A 20,413-nucleotide genomic window follows, 5' to 3' on the forward strand; every position below is an offset into this window, starting at 1 on the left:
AGAGAGATGGCAGTTTGTATTTCACAGCAGCAGCAAAGTGAAAGAGGAGAGGAAAGGCTTCATGTGGATGAGAAGGAAGATTTAAGGAAAAAAATGAGTCACACATTTTTGTTCTTTCTTTTTTAGTATCAGCCGTACTCTTTATTGCATCAACTGATTGAAGATTTTTTTTGTCTTCTGCAACAGATGGACGTGCACGTCTTCCAGCAGCAGTCCCCAGTACAATATATGTGAGCAGATGATCCAAATCAGAGAAGACCATATGCGTTTCATATCAGAACTGGCTCGCTACAGCAACAGTGAGGTGTGGGAGATTAGAGCTATTTGCGCAGATTTTGCATCACTGGCTAGCAGTTATTGTAAAACATCTAAAAAGTAGGCAAATCTCAGACTGGGTAAAGGATAGAGCTCAAAGACCTGACTCAGGAAAAGCTGGCTGCAAGGCTGGTGCCCGTTCTGTGCATGATATTAATGCTATTTAAATTTTAAATCTTAAACTCTGATACATCATACAAACTGCAGACGTCTTCTGTTTATCTACGTATCCCAGAAATTTTTGGCATGTCTCTTTGGGAGTAGGTTGTCTAACCTTTACTCCAAATGTGTGCTCGTAACACTTTGAGTGAAGCTATAATTTAAGAGAGGAGTTGAAAACTAAAATCAAGTGCACATGCGTATATAATATATAATCAGTGTCTTGAGTTTATCTACAATGATGTTTTGGTGATACAGAGTCCTTGTGGTTTCTATCTCTTGACCAAAGTCTGTGAAATGTAATGAGATAATTCTTTAGAAGAAGAAACTGATATTGATCTTTTGTACCCAAATCTTGACAAGTGATGCTGTGTAATGCTTAAAAAAATAATGAGAAATGTGACTGTAAACGTTGTACGCAAATTGTTTTAATTTTATTTTGTTTCCTTGTTTAAAAACATCGTAGGTGGTGACTGGTTCTGGCCGACAGGAAGCTCAAAAAACAGATGCAGAGTATCGGAAGCTCTTTGATCTTTCTCTCCAAGGCTTGCAGCTTCTCTCCCAGTGGAGTGCACATGTCATGGAAGTGGTATGTTTTCTGACGATGGAAAGCAGATGAAAATGAGGTTGGACAGGCTTTGCTTCAACAAAACAAAAAAATGCATATTATGTACTGTTCCCTTAATTCTCTTCTCTTTTCCTGCACTCCTCCTGATTCAGACTGTTCCCAGAGGATAGCGGCACCTCAGCTCTCAAAGTCTAGGAGTAATGTTACTGCTTTAAATATCCAGTAGCATGTGTCTTCTCATACACTACATTTAACTTCTTACATTTAATGTATAGGTGTTCACCTGTGACCCTTGACCAGATGCTTTTATGTTGCTCTTGGTACATGTTTGGTAGACTAAGACTTCATTTATTTTTCCATATATGTCGTTTATTACCTACATGCAGTCACATAAGAAGTCAGTGTGTTCAGATGGCTGCAGTTAGATGTTGTCACTTAGTAAACTGAAGTGTGGGAGGTCTTAACTGTACGCAAAGAAAAGATGGAAGGGCTTCCATTAGCCAATGGGAGAAAACATAAGGAAGACTTTTCGTTGGTAAATGTAGATAATATGAAATTTGAGAAGAGATAAGAGAGAGGAAATAACCTGCAGAGTGGTTTGTATCTTAATAACTTACTTTAAAAACAGATGCTAGTTAGAAAAGTAGTCATTTATATATTTTTTTCAATCAGAAACTGGTTAATGCAGAAACTGAAGAGGAGACTGTGGGAATGCTTCATATATTCCAGACTATTAGATAAAAGCTGTGTGTCTTACCTACGGCAAAGCACAACCTAGAAGGGGTTGGAACAGGTGATACATTGTATGAGAGAAGACAGATTTGATCCTGCTTTGTTATACCTCTGTAGAAATCTCTCATTTTACCTTTATACTCCCAGTTCCAGAACAAACCATAGCAGTTTTTTTTGTTGAGGCTTACTTTTGTAGGTTTTTTGGTTTGTTTTTTTTTTGTTTTGTTTTGTTTTACCTCTTACCACTGCCAATTTTAGGTCCATGCTTTTCTTTGTCTTTTTGATTTGTATGGATTCCCTTAAGTGCTTGTCGTGTAAGTTCTTCTGCCCTCCCAATGAGATTTTCTTCTGGCATGGAATATCTCACTTATTGATCTGTTTTCTGAATTCACTCAATATCCATTAACCTTGTACATACATCATGCTCTGTTTCGGTATTTATGCAGATTTTGAGAATAGCACCAATATTTTTCAGATGTTCTTCAAGAATCAGAGTATTTTATAAGCGTATTATTTGTGTTCAGATATGTTTTGTTTATCAGGCCTTTTTTGTTTCCATCTTTCTTCTCCCTGTTCCATTTTGTGAACTGCAGTATTCATGGAAGCTGGTACACCCAACTGACAAATATTCTAATAAAGACTGTCCTGACAATGCAGAGGAGTATGAAAGAGCAACAAGATACAATTATACTAGTGAGGAGAAGTTTGCTTTGGTTGAGGTAAGAAATTTTTCTTTTTCTTTTTAGACAGGGATTTCCCAAAGATTAATTCCATACAAAAGAGACAACATCTTCTGAAAGCATTTTCTATGCCTTTGTTGACTCTGAAAGTGCACGTTTTCCTTTATTCAAAACACAGAAGGGGTACACGAAAGCTAGTCTCTTCAGACTGACTTTCTCCTTTACCTATTTGAACTTGTTAATCCCTCTACTTTCATTTTCTATATTGAAAAAAAAACTTTTTGATCAAATACACAAACAAGATTAAAAAAAAAAACAACCTTTTTTTTTTTGTTCCCCAGGTGATTGCCATGATCAAAGGTCTTCAGGTGCTGATGGGAAGGATGGAAAGTGTTTTTAATCATGCCATTCGCCATACCATTTATGCAGCTCTTCAGGACTTTGCCCAGGTCACTCTTAGAGAGCCACTAAGACAAGCGATTAAAAAAAAGAAAAATGTCATTCAGAGGTAATGTTCTTCTTCTCATCTCCCTGTATTCTTTTCTCCAACTCTTATTAAAATTGCACAGTTGATAAATTTTGCCTCTTGAATCCATGCTCCCTTTGTAGTCTGTATGGTATTCAGAGCTTGTCTGATTGTATGTTGGGACTCAGAGTGGATGACTGCCAGTATGGCTAAGGTAGGAGTCCAGGTTGTCTTAGCACTACCTCAGGATTTCTTCTAACAGGATTGTAGTTTATTTCTACCCTAAGAAAAGATAAGTACTGTAATATTTGAAGAATGACTAGTACTTTTATTTTGAATAAAATTGTTGCTGTCCACCTTCCTTATGATTCAGGTGTTTCCTTGTGTCTGATATTTACATCCCATAGTCTTTTCTCTGCCCTCTTGGCATCTTGCCTTGTTTCTTCACTTCTTCTGCTTCTACCTTATTAGCTTTCCACTTCTTTTCCAAATGCTCTGTCCCACACTGATTGCTATGCTTTTCACTTTATTTTTGTGTCCCCAGTTGTTTGATTTTAAGCTTAACTTCTTTATCAGCTGTTTACTCCCAGTTTAGTTAAAGTATAACATTTGTATAAAATCCATCTGAATTTAGGAGTTCTGCAGGAAACAGGAAGTATCTTCTTCCTTTTCAATTCAAACTCAAATTGTCTTGTTTTAGTGTGGTTTTATTTGATTAACTTGCCTGCATTTCATGGTGCACGAGTACAAAATGGCTTGATGCACTCACTAAGGATCACAAAGGCAAATTCTTGACAATTGGGTTTTGAACCAGTTTCATAGGTCAACTTTCTTCTGACAAAGGAGGAGTGCTCTGGACCATCATTTTTGAGGGAACAGCGTATAATTATTATCACGTGGATCTGGCCATCTTGAAGTTGTTGGCAAAGTTGTTTGTGGTTCCTCTGAGTAACCCTGAGCTCCAGAGCACCGTTGCAGAGTTTCTGTGCGCTTGGATGCGTACAAGTCTGAAGCTGTGTGAATTCTGTTCAGTGTTTTGCAGGCCATCAGAAAGACGGTCTGTGACTGGGAAGCAGGTCATGAACCATTCAATGACCCAGCTCTAAGGGGAGAAAAAGACCCCAAAAGTGGCTTTGATATCAAAGTCCCAAGGCGTGCGGTGGGTCCCTCCAGTACTCAGGTACGTTCCCGTCTAATGGTTGTGATACTTGCCTGTGATTACTGCACGTCATATTTTCTCCCTGGCTACTTCAAACTACTTCAAAGTGCAGGTTTGTTTTGGAATGTTCAAAATCTACTTTGATTAGATTTATATTTACAAAATTACGTATATTTAACCAAATCATTTCTCTGGGTTGCTGTCACTTGCTATTCGGATGTGTGATTTTCCAAGTGTTCCATCTCTGTAATTTGATTCACTTCAAAGAAATATTTTCTCCTTGAGCTCCTAATATTTTAATACAATATTCTGGAATGATTTGATTATTTCTTAACTGTTTCCATTTTAGATTCTCTCTCATGTGGCTGGTAGTTTTTTTCTTTTAGTTAAATCTCATAAATTACACTGTTTTAAATTATAGTTTTAAATTATATTTAGAATTTAAATATAAAGCATGGGAGAGTATTTGAATCTCAACAAGATCCCTCATCTTGTTCAGTAATTAATAAAGAAGCTGCTCCCTAAAATCTGTATAATATTGTGCTACTATTAATAGTATTTCAAGTGCATTTTCTGTGGCAGTCATCAAAATCCCATACGTAGACGTTGGTTTTGTTTTCTCTGTGTAATTTCCTGTTTTATTTTATTTGTAAATTTGTTTTGGAGAGTGTGTGGCCTGGGTATTCATTGTCCAATTGAGAAAGTGAGGTACTGAGCACTTTGGGTGAAAAACTGAAGGCCACCATTGTTTGTAAATCAAATATTCTTATATACATCAGTGGGGAAGAGAACCCATGTGGATAACAGTCTTGGGTAGTAAAAGATTGCCTAAGTTTTACTAGGATGATTCTAATGAAGGTTTTGTTTTGATTTCTAATTTTCTGAGGGAAATACAATCAACTTAAAAAAAAAAAAATAATATATATATATATATATATTCATCAGTGTGTTTCTTTATGCTTGGTGTGTCTGAGAGCTTTCTTTCAGTGGCAGCTACGGGCTCATTAGAGCACACAGTTCTGTTGTCATTTTTGCTCTTGGGGTGGCACACTTGTTTGTCTCTGCTGAGGGGAGGAGGTCAAACCTATCCGCTCTAGGTACTTCTCTCTCAATCTCCTGCAGTTCTAAAATGGCTATTTATGAATTGGATATGCTTGGAAATCTGTGTGAAATACTCTGAGAAGCCAACAGCTGTCGGCCTGGCTCCACGTCTGCTGAGGTGAATGGTGATTTTTCCATTCGCCCCAGGGAGCACTGGATGGCAACGATTATTCTGAAGGAAAACCTTTCTGTTTTAGAAGTGTATTATTTTCCCTTTGCATGCTTACTGTGCTGCTTTTCATTTTTAACAAACTAACACAATTTCTCTGCTTCTGTTTTCCCTTCCTTATTTACCTGTGTGTTTTTATTAACGGATTCTCTCTCCCCTGCCTGCCCCTGTCTGTTGGTTTTTAGCTCTACATGGTTCGCACTATGACAGAGTCCTTAAACTCTGCTGAGCTGTTGAAGCAGCTCAAGGCTCTGGGACTGGAAAAGCTATTGCAAATGACACACAAGTTTCTGAGGCAGTCCTACATCTATCCGCCTCTGTTAAACTTTGGTGGTAAGACGTTACTTATTACTTCTACTCTTGTGGTGATGTGAACTGTTCCACTGCAAATGGTCTGCTGCTCAGAGTTGGTGGAGGCCCCTTGGCATGGGTAGGCATTGTGCTGCTGGGTAGGCTAGTGCTGCATCCATTCCTCTTGCCTGAAGGCTTTTGCCCACACAGTGCCAATTTTCAATTTGAAGTGGAGCAGTCGCTTACTGATAGTAATTCTCAGTGTTGCTCAACTAATGTGCCATGTGTATTTTCCTTTTTTCCCCCCTTCCACCACAATTGTTTCCTTTAATGATACAGCTTTACATGGTGAGAACTATGTTAGAGTCCCTCATTGCTGACAAAAGTGGTTCCAAGAAAACCTTGAGAAGTAGCCTTGAGGGACCCACCATATTGGACATAGAAAAATTCCATCGCGAGTCTTTCTTCTACACTCATTTGATAAATTTCAGTGGTAAGATATGGAGATGATCAGTGTCCAGCTTAGCATGTCCTAACACCTCTAACACAACCTGGGAAATGTTTCCGATTGCCAAAGCCAACTTACTGTTGTTACATTGATCAAAAAACCTTGGTCTGTCCAAACATTTTCTGAGATGTGGTATTCATTATTGTGGTAGGTTTATTTTGACTTGTAACACATTCATTTATAATGGATCAAATTTCATATTGTTACCTCATTTTTTTTTCAAATGTATTCATGCAAACAAGGGACAGATAATTCTTTGTGCATTGAAATTTTTAAAAGGAAGTCGTTTTTGTGTTTTGGGTTTTTTTTTTTTCTTTTTCTTTTCTTTTTTTTTTTTTTTCCCAAGTACAGAGGAAACGGATTCTCTGTTGTGGTAAATTTGATGTCATTTCACCACTTTTACTATTCAGTTAATTGTAATCGGAAACATGCTGTCCTAAAGAATTCACCTACTGACATTGAATGTATTTAGTCTTTGTCATCATCATGCTGTGTTGTCTTTCATTTTTGTTTTGTTACTGGACTCTTATACCCTCAAAGAAGGGGGAGCCTGTTAATTTCTGTTATAATGCTGCTGGTGAGCAGCACACCCAGTTTTGGAAGATTTTAATGTAAAAAAAATATTTTTTGTTTTGGCTCTGAAGCCTTATACAAATGAAGGCTTGTGCTGAGTGTTTACTGGAGAGGTGGGAAAATGTGTATCTGTGTCCCTGACAGTGGCCTTAGAAACTTTTTGTTTTAATTCCGTCTTCATGTGTCTGTGTGTCACTTACTACCTGTCTGATGAACAGAGATGTGTGGAGTGATTTAGTCCTCCATAAGGATGGATAATACTAATGGTCCCAGTGTACCGTGTTGTCTCCTTCATCAGCTGCTTCCCAAGTTCAGTGCACAGTTGAGGAGCAGACCCTAAATGAAAAGTTAAATTAGAAGCCTCCCATAATGGTGTGCAGAATTTTTCCATTTAACTGGTAGTCTGGTCCACTCCCACAGTATTTTCTGTAATAAGGCACCTCTTTGGAGGCCAACATGGAGTTCAGAACTATTTCAAAAAGTCCTGGGCTCTGCATTTTGAATTGAGTTTACACATTTGGCTTGTGTATGACTCAGTGCCTGCTTTTATTTGTTCCACCTTGCATCATCAGAATCACAGTTGTATTGTCCTTGGTGTACTTCTGTAAGAAGTATAATTCTGCCTTATTTATCCCAAAAGAAACCCTGCAGCAATGCTGTGATCTGTCCCAGCTGTGGTTCAGGGAATTCTTCTTAGAGCTGACCATGGGAAGAAGAATCCAGTTTCCCATTGAGATGTCAATGCCTTGGATTCTGACAGACCATATTTTGGAGACCAAAGAGGCATCAATGATGGAGTAAGACCTACTTGTGCTCTTCCACTGAATGATTATTCTTAATGATTGCCACTCTTTATTACAATGTTACTGCTTTAATTAATTTTAACGAGTCACTGAGAAGGTATTCTAAACCATCATACAATTTTCCTCTTTGCTTACTTCTACAACTCACAGTTTGTTTTTTTCAAAGTGAATAAAATACTAAGTATTTAATGTAAATGTAATTGCAGTAGCTAAATGTGTTGTTACCTGGATGAGTTCTCCTTCTATGCTTATTTTGCAGTAGACCTTCTTAATAACTCAGTATAATCAACATAATTGATTACCTACTCAATATAATCCAGGGTGCTAAGAGTAGGTGTGGTTTCACCTGATGAAAAACTGTATCTGGAAAGCGAGTTTCAGACTGCAAACTTATCTGTAAAAATTATTAAACTAACAAAAGACTTTCTTAAATGAGCAAGTATGAATCTTTATATAAACTCCAAGAACAAAAAATCTTGTTTACGTGACACGCATGTAGATCACAATATTCACAGGCTTAAAGTATGTTGACTGAACCATTTTGAAGAGCCACATCTCTACAGATATGTAACATTTTTGTTTGTTTGTTTGTTTTCATTCAGGTATGTTCTGTATTCTTTGGACCTTTATAATGACAGCGCTCATTATGCGCTTACTAAATTTAAGAAGCAGTTCCTCTATGATGAGATTGAAGCAGAGGTAAAGCAACCTTACCTACAGGAGAAAAGTAGTCTGTGTGTTAACGTGGAATTATAGAATCATAGAATTGCTCAGGTTGGAAAAGACCTTAAAGATCATCAAGTCCAACCGCGACCTAGCCGTGCTACCCTAACTCTAACAACCCTCTGCTAAATCATGTCTCTGAACACCACATCCAAATGGATTTTAAACACGTTCAAGGATGGTGACTCAAGCACCTCCCTGGGGAGCCTATTCCAGTGCTTAACAACCCCTCCTGTAAAGAAGTTTTTCCTGATATCCAACCTGAACCTTTCCTGGTGCAACTTGAGGCCATTTCCCCCTTGTCCTGTCACGAGTGAGAAGAGACCAACCCTGCTCTCGCTGTAAGCACCTTTCAGATACTGGAAGAGAGCAACAAGGTCTCCCCTCAGCCTCCTGTAAGGAAGTTAAGTTAAAGGATGAGACCTATTGCAAGAGATTCATAACAGATGGAGATGAGGAAGAAATTGCAAAGACAGAATATGGATGATTGATCTGCTGATGCGTTGCAAGGACATGTGTAGATCTTTACAAAATCCTTCACATTAATGCTAAAGACTGAATGTCATCTTCTCTTGTGCAAGGATATTTAGAAATGTTAACTCTTCTAGTTATATTTACTAAGTGGTGGAAAGTCTTGGATAAGTTCCTCCTCTTTAATACTGAGTAGCCATAAATGCACTTTTTTTCCTCTCTCCTAAGGTAAACCTGTGTTTTGACCAATTTGTCTACAAGCTGGCAGACCAAATATTTGCATACTACAAGGCAATGGCTGGCAGGTACATATTTCAAGCAAGAACTTTTATTCGTGCTTGGTTTTGCTGTTTGCTATACTTTTCTCTTTGGTTTCTTTTCCTCATAGCCTGCTTTTGGATAAACGTTTGCGTTCAGAATGTAAGAATCAGGGAGCAACCATTCAGTTGCTGCAGTCCAACCGCTATGAGACGCTGCTGAAACAAAGACACGTCCAAGTGAGTTAACTCATGCTCTTGTATTTGCATTGCTGGGCATTTTTCCAGTGGTGTTGATTTCTGTAGATGAGCAAAACTATTTCTGTGCTTTCTGTTCTGCTTTCTGAGTGGCAGAAGTGACATTTGAGATAAGCTTTTTTTGTCTGTAGAAGGAATAAACTAAGTAAGACCTTAAAAGATCCAATTTTAGTTGCAAGTATGTGTTGCAGTTGAGTAAATGCAAGCCAAATAGGGGAAATGTTGCGTGTAGAATGTTGTCTTCCTAATAACATCTTTCAACATTTTTATTTCTAATGCGTTGTTGGCACAATGTAATGGAGCCATTCAATGATGATATATATATATATCTAGATATGAATAGTTCATGTGATATTACTTCTTTTTGTGAGAAATTAGATATAAAATGTAACGCCTCATTTATTCATGGATTTATAAATGTTATCCATATACTTTGTTTCTGTGTGTTTGGAATGCAAATTCACTGTTTAAAAGTCTACTAATTTGTGGAACCTTGTAGTCCGTGTACAGCTTGTCTTGTGATTTGATGTTCGGTTCAAAGCTTAATGGCAGTTTTTCCTCAGCTTCTTGGTAGGTCAATAGACCTGAACCGCTTGATCACTCAGCGAATTTCAGCAGCTATGTACAGATCAATGGAGCTGGCAATTGGTCGATTCGAAAGTGAGGATTTGACTTCCATTGTGGTGAGTGTTCCACCTCTTTTTTTTTTTTTTTTTTAGTTTTCTCATTAAAAACATGTGTTCCTTTTTTAATAGTAGAAGGAAAAAAAAAAAAGACAATCTCAAGTTTGGCTGGAAGCCCTCTAGGTGTTCTGTCTGTCAGTAATTAACCGCACAGTCACACCTGGAGAGAGGGGAAGAGGCTGAAGAGGCTGAGCTCCTCAGGAGCTTTAAGTGTAAAGAGTACCTGTAGAGAAAGTGTATTCTAGGAGCTATGAGCAGGCAAGGAGAGTGAGCAGTCCGATGACTTAAGTTTTTGGAAATGCCCACTTCTGTGTGTGCTTATACATAAACTGCAGACCAAAACAAAACAACGCCGTAAGGAGTTTTTTTAGCCCACCAGCTTGTTTTTTGTAGCATGACAAAATCAAGGTAAGCTTTTTTTTGCAAAGGAATGAGATCTGGCGTGTGGAAGGAGAGCATCTGTGCAATACTGAAGTGTCTTTTTGAGTTAGTTTTCTGATGAAAATGTTAGTGGGCAATTTTTATTGCCAGACTGCATGAATTTGATAAGTTAATATTCAGTCAGAAATGCCAGCTGTAAGCTATATTCTATTCTGCTGGAATGAAAAAAAATAAAAAGTTGTGCAAGAAAGTTTACTATCAATCTTGTTGTAATATGTTTGTTTTTTCACCTGTGAGATTTTGACATGCATTAACTTGTCCAATTTTACGTCATCCTTTACTGGGGGTAAATAGAATTCTAAGGCCCCGAGATGGGCAGGAGTCAGGTTTTTCATGACATTTCGGAGCATAGTGTTATAACATTTGAATTACTTAAACGTCACTTTCTTACTACCTAAATGAACAGAAACCATTGATGATTCTTAGGTCATAAGCTCTTACTCTTCTTTGAGGTAGAGATTGGCAGGGCTATGTTGCCATCCATTCCCCTGTTGCCATTTTCCCTTTTTTTGATTTGGTTTTACGCAGAATCGTTTCTGCTGAAAACTGCTTAGTTTCCTGTATGGGTAACTGGTACTAATAGCTTAACTTGTAAATAACTTCTGCTGTTTTTGAAGCTAAATAAGTTAAGTGAAGGCAATTAAAAGATCAATCTATCTCTGCTCTCATATTGGACTCAGTGCTGTTGTAGCCATCATAGTGGTTCTTTTTGTCTTCGTAAGTTAACTGTTACTCACAAGCTTGAAAATCCTTTGAAAAATGGAGCAGTTGAATCAGATAGCACTGTATGGGAACATGACTGCATAGCCAAATGAAGCCCAATCTCCACTGGATATTCCTTCACATGTCATTGTACAACTATAAGCAATGCTTGTTGGTGGTTTTTGGAATGAGAGGTTGTGTTCTTTGTTTTTAATTTTTTTTTTTTTTCCTGTTTAGAGGCTGTACTGTAACTTGCCTTGAAGTTGCTAGACCAACTGGTCTGGTCATTAATGAGTTCAGTGCTCTGTTCCATAAATACTAGTGTCTCAGTGTCCGGTGTCAAAGATGCATTATTTCTATTGTAATTTATTTAAAAGAAAGTGCCAGAAACCATACTTGGAAGTATCTTGTCAAGAGAAAAAACATTATGAAAGGCAGTGCCCATATGTATAATCCACAGCTAGTGATTCTGTAGGTAATTTCACTCCATTTGTAAATGGCTCATCTTTTGTTGCCTCTTAGTAAGCTCTTTACCTGACTAAACCTCGAGAAGGATTTATGATAAATGTAGTATTATCCCTAGCAGTACTACTACAAAAGTTCGGTCACCAGTTGCTTTGCCAAGCAGAAATAACTTTGCGGATGCTTGTAATTAGGAAATGCAGAAGCTGTTTCTCAATCTGTTTCTGACTCCAGTTAAGTGTCTTTAGAATTCTAGCTTTAGCTTAGTTGGCCCGTATCTGTGTTTGAGACACTTGCCAGCAGTGCAGGCAGGTCATACCCTCAGCATCTCAGAGGGTTTGGTGGGATATAGACACAGAGCAGTCTTGGGAACACAGATTCCTTCCAGCTTTGTCACTGAACAAAGAGACTGGAGAGGAGTCAGCTGTCCATTATTCACTGATAGTCTCCTATTCAGTTAAGGCTATTTATGTACTTTGTTGAGGTTCTCTCCTTTGTTAAATCTACTGCTTGTTTTCTTTCCTCTTAATTTATTTTTTTTGTAGGAGCTGGATGGCTTGATAGAAATAAACAAAATGACTCACAAACTTCTGAGCAGATACATGACCTTGGACAGCTTCGATGCCATGTTCAGGGAAGCCAATCACAATGTGTCAGCCCCTTACGGACGAATCACTCTTCATGTATTTTGGGAACTCAATTACGATTTCCTTCCAAACTACTGCTATAATGGATCCACTAACAGGTTGGCATGGTGTAGCCTTTTTGTTTGCAGCAGTTCTCTTGCTCTCCTGCAGCTTCTCTCACAGCAAATGCTAACAAATTCCATCACCATTCATTTAGTGTATTTTTCACTGCTAGTGCTTTTCTTGAAATGAGGTAAAATGAGTCATTTTACTAAGTACTGTCAAATGTATGAAAGACTGTTATTAGTCCACAGTAGAAATAGAATTTGGTTGCTGAGGTTACGTTTTATGACATTTTATGACTTAGCTATGAAATGCTGAAAATAAAGCGCGTCCAAAAATACTGCTGTGTGCATGTCAGAAAGACATTTGGTAAACAGGATCCTCAACTGTGTGATGACGAAAGTAAAATTATATTCCTTGTTTCTGCGTTGATAAGAAGAAAAAGGGAAGAGTTTAGTGCTTGCTGAGTATGGTTTTATCTGCCTTGCTGCTGTCTTCCATGTTTCTGGAACTTTATTTCATATCCAGTGGTGGTGTCTTACTGAGCCTTCGTTAGCCAGGGAAGTCTTACCTTGAAGTGTGTGTCTTTTTGAGCAGAGGAAACTCATTATAGGTCATGCAGAGAAGCTTTATATTGTTTTTCTTCTCGTTTCTTTTTCTCAGGTGGTTAGTGCTACTTTTAAAAGATCTTTTCTGATGGTGAGCTTTTTTTGTTTCACTCAGCTTATGGTAGCAGAAGAACAGTGTGTATCTGTAGTGCTAGAGCTTTGTTCCAGGTGTCCTTCCTTCCTGCTGTTGCAGCCGTGAAGGAGAGTGAGTAATGGAAATAGGAAGCAAATGATAGGATTCAAAGTTTGAATGAGTGGAAGGCGCAGCACTTGGGCTTCCTGATTTTGTGTTTGCTTTTGGCTTTAAGCAAAACCTGATTAAAGCATTGTGAAGAGTCAGTAAAGCAATACTGATATTGAGCTGTGGCAGGAGGAGAAGCCTGTTCTCATCTTTCACTCTCCTTGGAGTGCTTCCTCTGTCTGACATGTTTTTGATGGTTTTGATGTGGTTTTGATGGTTTTGTTGTGGTTTAGAGCCAACATTCAGTCTGGGGAAAAAAAAAGAAGTGAATGTTATGTTTAAGTTTTCACCAAGAAGCTTTTGTTAGGCAAATCTGTTTGCACAGCAGTGTTGAACTGTGCATGCTGATGTGTCTGGAGATCAGTATTGGAATGTTCAGTGTGGTGCGTAAAGAATCACATAAGCATAATATTAAAAGAAAATCTTGATGAAAGGGTGATATTTCATGTGGCAGCTTTAATAAAAGATATTCAGTAGCTCCTAGAATTAGTTATTCTCTGTTCATTTTGGCTATAAAGACCATGGTACGGATAAGACCGATAGGATGTTTGCCTATTTAAAAACTGCACACAAATTGAGTTAGGCTGATTCTCAGGGTAGTTAATTCAGGATAATTAATTTACCCTGATTATTATTTATTAATATAATAATAATAATAACTTATTATATTATTATATTATTATATTATTATTTATTAATCTTGGGCAGATCTGTTTTCATCTCAAAGTAGCTCTGGTTTCAGGTGAAAATGGGAGTGTGGTGAGAATTAATGGCAGATACACAATATGGTGCCCATTGGTATTTTTGCTGGTGGAGGAACAGGTAATTTCCAGCATGGTCGTCATTTCTGTTTCTGCCTTGCATGAGCTTTAGATTGATGAGTTATCTGTGTATTTAACTTAGCACAAGTAGTTGTGTACAACAAGTACATGGGTACCCAGTGACATGCTCTGCTTGAGCTGTCAGTTAAACTCTTGGCAGGTAATGAAAGTATGTGTAAGCAAGGGAAGCAATTGAACAGTGAAAGGTTGGAAGAAAGAGAAATGAGGAAATGAGTATGGTGTATAGTAGAGATGGAGGTGCTTGGGGTGAGGAGCTGGAAGCAGAGGTCCTAAACAATGTGAAGTACCTGTGCCCCACCTTCTGTTAATTTGAGTGGAGCTGAGGCATGAAGGTTCTTCCTTTAAAGTTAGTATGTTGATCAGATTGATTTATGCCCAGCATCTTTTTTTTTTTTTTTTGAAGCTCTTTTCCTAACAGTGCTTGAACTTGGTGATTTCAAATGTTTGTAAGAGTTGAAATGTTTACAGAGCCTGTGGGTTTTATTCAGAGACTGCCGTTATTCGTGCAGAAGTAATTGAAACATGTGGCATCTTTAATTATTTGGGATTTAGGAATATTTTTATATGTGATGATGTACTGAAATGAAAAAATGAAGCTGCTATCAAAAAATACCGGAATTTAATTATTGCAGTTGCTGCTTTTCTGACTGTTACTGTGTTTCTGACCCTTTGCAGACTGTTTTTTTTTTTTTCCCACTGCTTTATCCAGTCCTTTTTTAAAGCTGTGTGAAGCTTTCACATTCATAAGATGCTTTGTGAGGGATTCACAAGGAAGCTGTACGCTGTAGGAAAAGGCATCTCTCTTCAGTTTGTTCTGAAACTGTTCTGGCCAGTTCTTACTCTGAGAGTGATCATGAGCAGCCATTTCTCATTTGTCTTTTCTGTGTTGCTTGGGACTTCTTTTAAGATCTCTCTTCATGTTTGCCCCCAGTTGCCCCCTGCTTTTCCAAGCCAAAGGGCTTTCTGCACCATGAGATTTTTTCATAGTTTATGCCCATACTTGTGCTTTTTTCATCCCTCTGTGTTTGTGGAACTAGGATGATTGGGCCATCCAGAAGATTGAGAGGGCTCAGGGGCAACTTACGGATTTTTCTTATTTGCTCCTTTTCAAGTATTGCTGCTAGTGTTCCTTTTTCTGCCACGTTTTTTGTCTTATTTCTGAGCTGATAGTGTGTTTTGTGTTCAGGGTTAAGAAAGTGAGACCGGTGTAAGACAATCTGGATGCTTATTGGGTTTAAGGGTTTCTGTATTTTCTTGAAACACTGACGCAAGCTTCCCAAGACAGCCATCAGTCCTGGAGTTCCATCTCCTCTCAACACATTATACAAATCCTGAATTCTGTGGGGAATCTCACATAAGCCTATAATGACCCTTTGAGCTCCTGAAGGGTTTTAATGTGATCCTGATTTTGGAACAGGAATTCTTTATCAGTTTCTTTTTGGGTTAAGTCCAACTATTATTTTAATCACGCCAAACCCAGGACCACTGAATTTTGAAAGAACGTTGATATTTCCTTTGTGATATTCAGGCATTTGCTGTTTGAAAAGATTAAAGCATAGCATCTTTGTACCAATCCAAGGTTTAAAGCCTCATTTTCTAGCTTAATTTCCCCCCTATTTTGTTTGCTTTTTCTCCAGTAGCACCATCCTTAAGTGTCAGCCAGTTCTTCTCAACCTCCTTCATAACAACCCCCAACCCTGCCACACGCACAATTTCTAAGCAACTGGAAATACAGCTGTAAAATAAACCCTGTAAAACAGCAGAGGGTGTGGATGACTTAGATGTTCTATGCACTCCTATAGCTTTTATCTTCCCAATTGATCTGGTCTTATTTTTGAATGGTACCTGGCACTTCATGCAGCAGCACACTGCAGCATGCTTAGATACTGATGGGCAAGCTGCAGAAAACCCAAATTAACTGGGTCGTGTAGTGGTGATTGTGTGTAGTGTGGTCTTAAATCTTCAGAGCCTATTGAAACCGTGGCCCAAATAGGAGTTTGTTCCAGTGGCAGAGCCGAATTGTAGTAGCTGCAGTTTTGGTCAAGCCAAATCAATCACTTCATCTCTGTGCTGCTCCCATAGCATGCTTCGCTTTTCTCAGCAGCTTGGAGAAGAGATCAAGATTGGTTAGCAGTGTCATGCTTTTAAGGTGCGTTGTGCCAAATAATGTGCAGACAGCTGTGCTTGACATTCATGTTCAGGAAGAGTGCACTGGATCTAGCATTCCTGAAGAGGAGTAGGGACTGTGCTTTGGCTTGGTAGGCTGTTGAAAAGATCCCTGTCCATTAGACAGGGAAGTCCAGAAGGACACTTCATGAGGAGGGAGGGAAGGACTACTGTGAGTTGAAGTTCAGTAAGTATATGAATGAGGTTGCCTGACCTGGTGTTTGTAGCAGCAAGGAAGTGGGCTCATTAACTATAGTGGTCCTTTTCAGTTTTTTCTCTTTATATTTTTAAATAGATGATGGCAGTTGGTTGTAAAGTGTTCGCTGTGAACTCCTTCCTGGGAGGTATCACAGAGACACTGACATAAAATGATTTGATCCTGAAAATACTTTAGGGCTTGTGTCATCCTTTAGCAATCACCGCTGCAAAGCTCTGTTAAGCCAGCAGGCTTTTCATCCACTTAATCTACTTTGGCTGCTTACAACCTGTGTTGATTAAAATGGATAAATTACTGAGATCATCAATAGTGATTAAAAATGAAAAGAACTGATGATCCTGTAATGTGCCAATACCTGCAGCCAGCAGCACTGGAGGGAGAGTAAAATCTGTCTCACTTTATTGTTGGTATTCAGAGAGTTGATTCCTCAGTCCTTGAAAGTGGTGCTTCTGTTTCTTGGAAGAGGAACAGGAGGAAGGCAACCTGCAGGATGTCAGAAAGAGAACATAATCTGCTCATTGAAAAAGATAGAAGAGTGCAAGTGATGCTGAACTGTAATGGTTTCTATGTATATCTTTTAGTGTTGCGGTACAAAAATCACCTATGGCTTAGGTTGGAAGGGATCTTAAAGATCAGGCAGTTCCAACCCCCTGCCATGGGCAGGGCTGCCCCCCACCAGTTCAGGCTGCCCAGGGCCCCATTCAAACTGGCCTTGAGCACCTCCAGGGATGGGGCACCACAGCTTCTCTGGGCAGCTGTGTCAGCATCTCACCGTTCTCTAAATGAAGAATTTCCTCCTAACATCTAACTCAAGTTAGGTTTATTTGAAGTTATGCATTCTCAGAAAAATAATTCAGATTACTCAGAAATTAAATGTAGTGGAAATAATTTTAAGCAGAATGGTACAATTTGCACGTGTTTGGGTGAAACAGATTTTGTTTAGGTAGCTGTTCCTGTTTTCAGCTACAAAATTGTCATAAATAGAATACCTACATATATACAAGGAGAAATGATTAATGAATCATTTATTTTTTGTGTTAATTCAATTCAGACATATTTAAAACAAAAACACATGCAGGTACAGCATTATTTTTCAGTGTTACAACGTGCTGCAAACTTCCCCTTCTGAAACTTTTTCCTAAATGCAATTTGTTAGACACTATCAGCTGGAACAGTTTGACTGGATGCAAACTCTTGATGTGCAATTCTTAAATGATTCATTTTCAGCTTCCCTATGCCTGTGCAACTTTGTACCATTTACCAAGAAATGCTAACCCACAAGCACCCTCACCCTGTCCCTCAATTTGCTTCATTTAAATTTAAAGCAGAATTAAAGTTGTTGTAGATGCTGACTAACATCTTCCTCCACTAAAACCATGCTGCTGTAAAATGTGAATTACATAGTTACATGGCACTATCACAGGGCTGATAGCTTAGGAGAGGATTCAGACTTGCAGATTCTCGGGCTCTTAGAGCCCTCAGTTCGGGGTGGACTGTTTGTTCACATCTCTTGCAGCCTTCCATATCTTTGTAGTTCTTTTCCCCTTATGCCATGTACAGCAGTAACACTGTTTGTTAGGTGTGGTTTGTGTTGCTACGTACATATTAGATCATCAGTCAAGTATGATGAAACATTCAAACCACTAGTTTGGCCACTGAGTTTTGCATTGTGTTTAGGTGTTTGGGTGTTGCAGGCTCTGTGCTTTCCCATCCTCAGGTCTGAAAGGCTACCGGTCTGGCTTTGATGTTATGCATAGACAACAGTGCTGTACAGGATAAGTGCATTAGACACACACCTAGTAACTAAAGGGTTAATAATTATGTCTTTGTTTTATTATTGTAGATTTGTTCGGACCGTGCTACCATTTTCTCAGGAGTTCCAGAGAGATAAGCAGCCCAATGCTCAGCCCCAGTATCTCTACGGATCAAAGGTTGGAGTTTATTCCCTTTACGTTTATGGTTTGCCAGTATTTAAGGGCATTGTTTCACATGAATGTTACTAAAAATATTCATATATTTTATGAATATGAAAGTTACTAGAAATGGACTCAAATACATTCTGTGGTTGTGTTAAATTCACTGTACGCTTTGTTTTTAGACTGTGCCACGAAGTCACAGTATATTTTAGTCAAAGTGCAAGTAATTAGTCTGATGGTTAGTCTTATCTGACGGCTAGAAACAGCTCCTGCTCTCAACCACCTTGCACTGCAGTTGCTTGTAGTGGCAGAGCAGGCTCAAAGAGTAGTCAGCTGGGGAAGTGAGAATGAGAGCTCATCCTGAGTGCAGCCACTTCCTTGCTGTGCTGCTGAAGGTGTGTAGCAGGAGAGACAAGAACAGATGGGAAAAACAGCTTCAATTATTGTCTGACATAGCAGGAATATAGACACTTTTACTGTCCTAAACTATCAGATACTAAACTGCTTAAATTATTTTAGAGAAAATGCAGCATTTCTTAGGCAACTTCAACCCGAGGATGTCACAGTCTCTGTGATGAGCTTGGCGTTCTGGTCAGCTCATCTCTTCATCTTGTATTGGCCTCATGGTGCTCTGCAGGTTCATGCAGAATTTCCACAGAAGCCTGTGTGATTTTTAGTTCTTTACTCTGTGCAGTTACACATTTTAGACATAATGAATGTGCTGCTCCTCTAAAGTTTTCACGCTTTAGCATGTAAAAGAGTTGGAAAGCTTCACCTTTTTGTTTTATTTTTAATACGGAACGGTAACAAGTGATCATCTGGTCCTGTGAAAAGTGTTTTTATGTAATTGTGCTCCAACTGGCAATGGTAAATTATAGGAGCGCAGGATTCTCTTTTTATTGTGTTCTTTACTATTTTAGGAATTCACCAGATGCTGTGTAAAGACCAGAAAGCTCACTGAATTTAGTACAGATTGCTAACATAATTCATCTAAATGATGATACAGTGGGGCGAGTGAGGAGGATTTACTGGGGAACATTTTATCAGTAAGGTTACATTATTAAAATGAGTTCAGTAATCCTTACTTGGAGAGCCATACGTTTTTAGATATCTGAATATTTTTTTATATTGCTATAAAGAGAAGCCATCAAAGGGGTTCTTAGATGTTTGGCTCAAAAGAGTGAAGGTGAGATGCTGGAACAGCTGCCCAAAGAGGTTGTGGATGCCCCGTCCATGGAGGTGTTCAGGGCCAGGTTGGATGGGGCCCTGGGCAGCCTGGTCTAGTATTAAATGGGGAGGTTGGTGGACCTGCCTGTGACAGGGGGGTTGGAGACTTGTGATCTTTGAGGTTGCTTCCAACCCTGGCCATTCTATGATTCTGTGTGTTTCTGGAGCAAATTTTGTAACTAGATGCACCTTTGTTAGCAAGGATTCCTTACTGGTTCTGAATTTTTACAGAAGTATATTTTTTATTCTTAACTCCAGTGTGTTTTGGAATTGAGAATATCAGAATGGAATTGTAAGAGGGAAATTTCTATGTATACAGCAAGTGATATTTCTTACACGATGGGTGCTACAAATTCCACAGTGATACTACCGTGAGATGTTATTCTGTGTACTGCACAGCCAGTAGATGCACTCTGTGGCAAGTTTTGAGTCTTTTAACTGTTAAACTGTTCAATTTCTACATGTGTGGGTAATAGAGGAATATGGAACAGCTGTGTATTCATTTTTACTGTCTTTCTGAGTTCTTGAACTACTTGGAATATTTGGGTAAGCAGTTTGTATTGATTTGATACCCAAGGAATATGTGTGTGGTTGTTTTTTGTTTTTTTCTTACTGGATTTTTTGTTTGGTTGGTTTTAAGCTTATGTAGGTCAAGACAGAGGCATGGTGGCTTGCTGTGCATGCAAATACTTAGGCGTGTATGGGATTGTAATAGTTATACACTTGCTGCACAGAATTTTTGCACAGTACTTGTTTGTGAATCACTGATGATATTTCTAGTTTTGTTCTCAAGGGGTTCACTCATTCTCATATATTTCTACATGGGTTAAGTCATTTGGTCTATGTTAATGTGTATTCATGTTCAGCGTAGACAGTTATGTCCACATTCTCTACTGCATCCAAAGTTTTCTTAGCAGTATCTTCATTATCAAAACAAAAGACTATAGGTATAACTTATTCTGGCTGAGCTGGAAGCAGAGCTGGAG

The 20,413-nt window shown here is 38.6% G+C and overlaps 1 protein-coding gene across 4 annotated transcripts in view; it reads left to right on the plus strand.

Moving 5' to 3' along the window:
* Positions 1–20,413, plus strand: part of CYFIP1 (cytoplasmic FMR1 interacting protein 1) — a 64,664-nt gene that overhangs the window by 18,860 nt on the left and 25,391 nt on the right. For 3 of the 4 annotated variants that reach the window (XM_090126642.1, XM_031596177.2, XM_031596179.2), the window contains exons 11-23: positions 187–304; positions 941–1,063; positions 2,368–2,493; positions 2,796–2,962; positions 3,953–4,100; positions 5,980–6,133; positions 7,362–7,518; positions 8,127–8,223; positions 8,947–9,023; positions 9,107–9,215; positions 9,797–9,916; positions 12,067–12,266; positions 18,128–18,215. In XM_090126642.1, the coding sequence (XP_089982768.1) occupies positions 187–304; positions 941–1,063; positions 2,368–2,493; positions 2,796–2,962; positions 3,953–4,100; positions 5,980–6,133; positions 7,362–7,518; positions 8,127–8,223; positions 8,947–9,023; positions 9,107–9,215; positions 9,797–9,916; positions 12,067–12,266; positions 18,128–18,215 (1,684 nt within the window). Of the gene's footprint in view, positions 1–186; positions 305–940; positions 1,064–2,367; positions 2,494–2,795; positions 2,963–3,952; positions 4,101–5,534; positions 5,683–5,979; positions 6,134–7,361; positions 7,519–8,126; positions 8,224–8,946; positions 9,024–9,106; positions 9,216–9,796; positions 9,917–12,066; positions 12,267–18,127; positions 18,216–20,413 lie in introns of all 4 variants that reach the window. The other variant, XM_031596180.2, reaches the window with a different exon arrangement.

This window comes from Phasianus colchicus, chromosome 1, assembly GCF_987193195.1.
Source record: "Phasianus colchicus chromosome 1, bPhaCol1.hap1.1, whole genome shotgun sequence".
In the NCBI taxonomy this organism is placed as follows: domain Eukaryota; kingdom Metazoa; phylum Chordata; class Aves; order Galliformes; family Phasianidae; genus Phasianus; species Phasianus colchicus.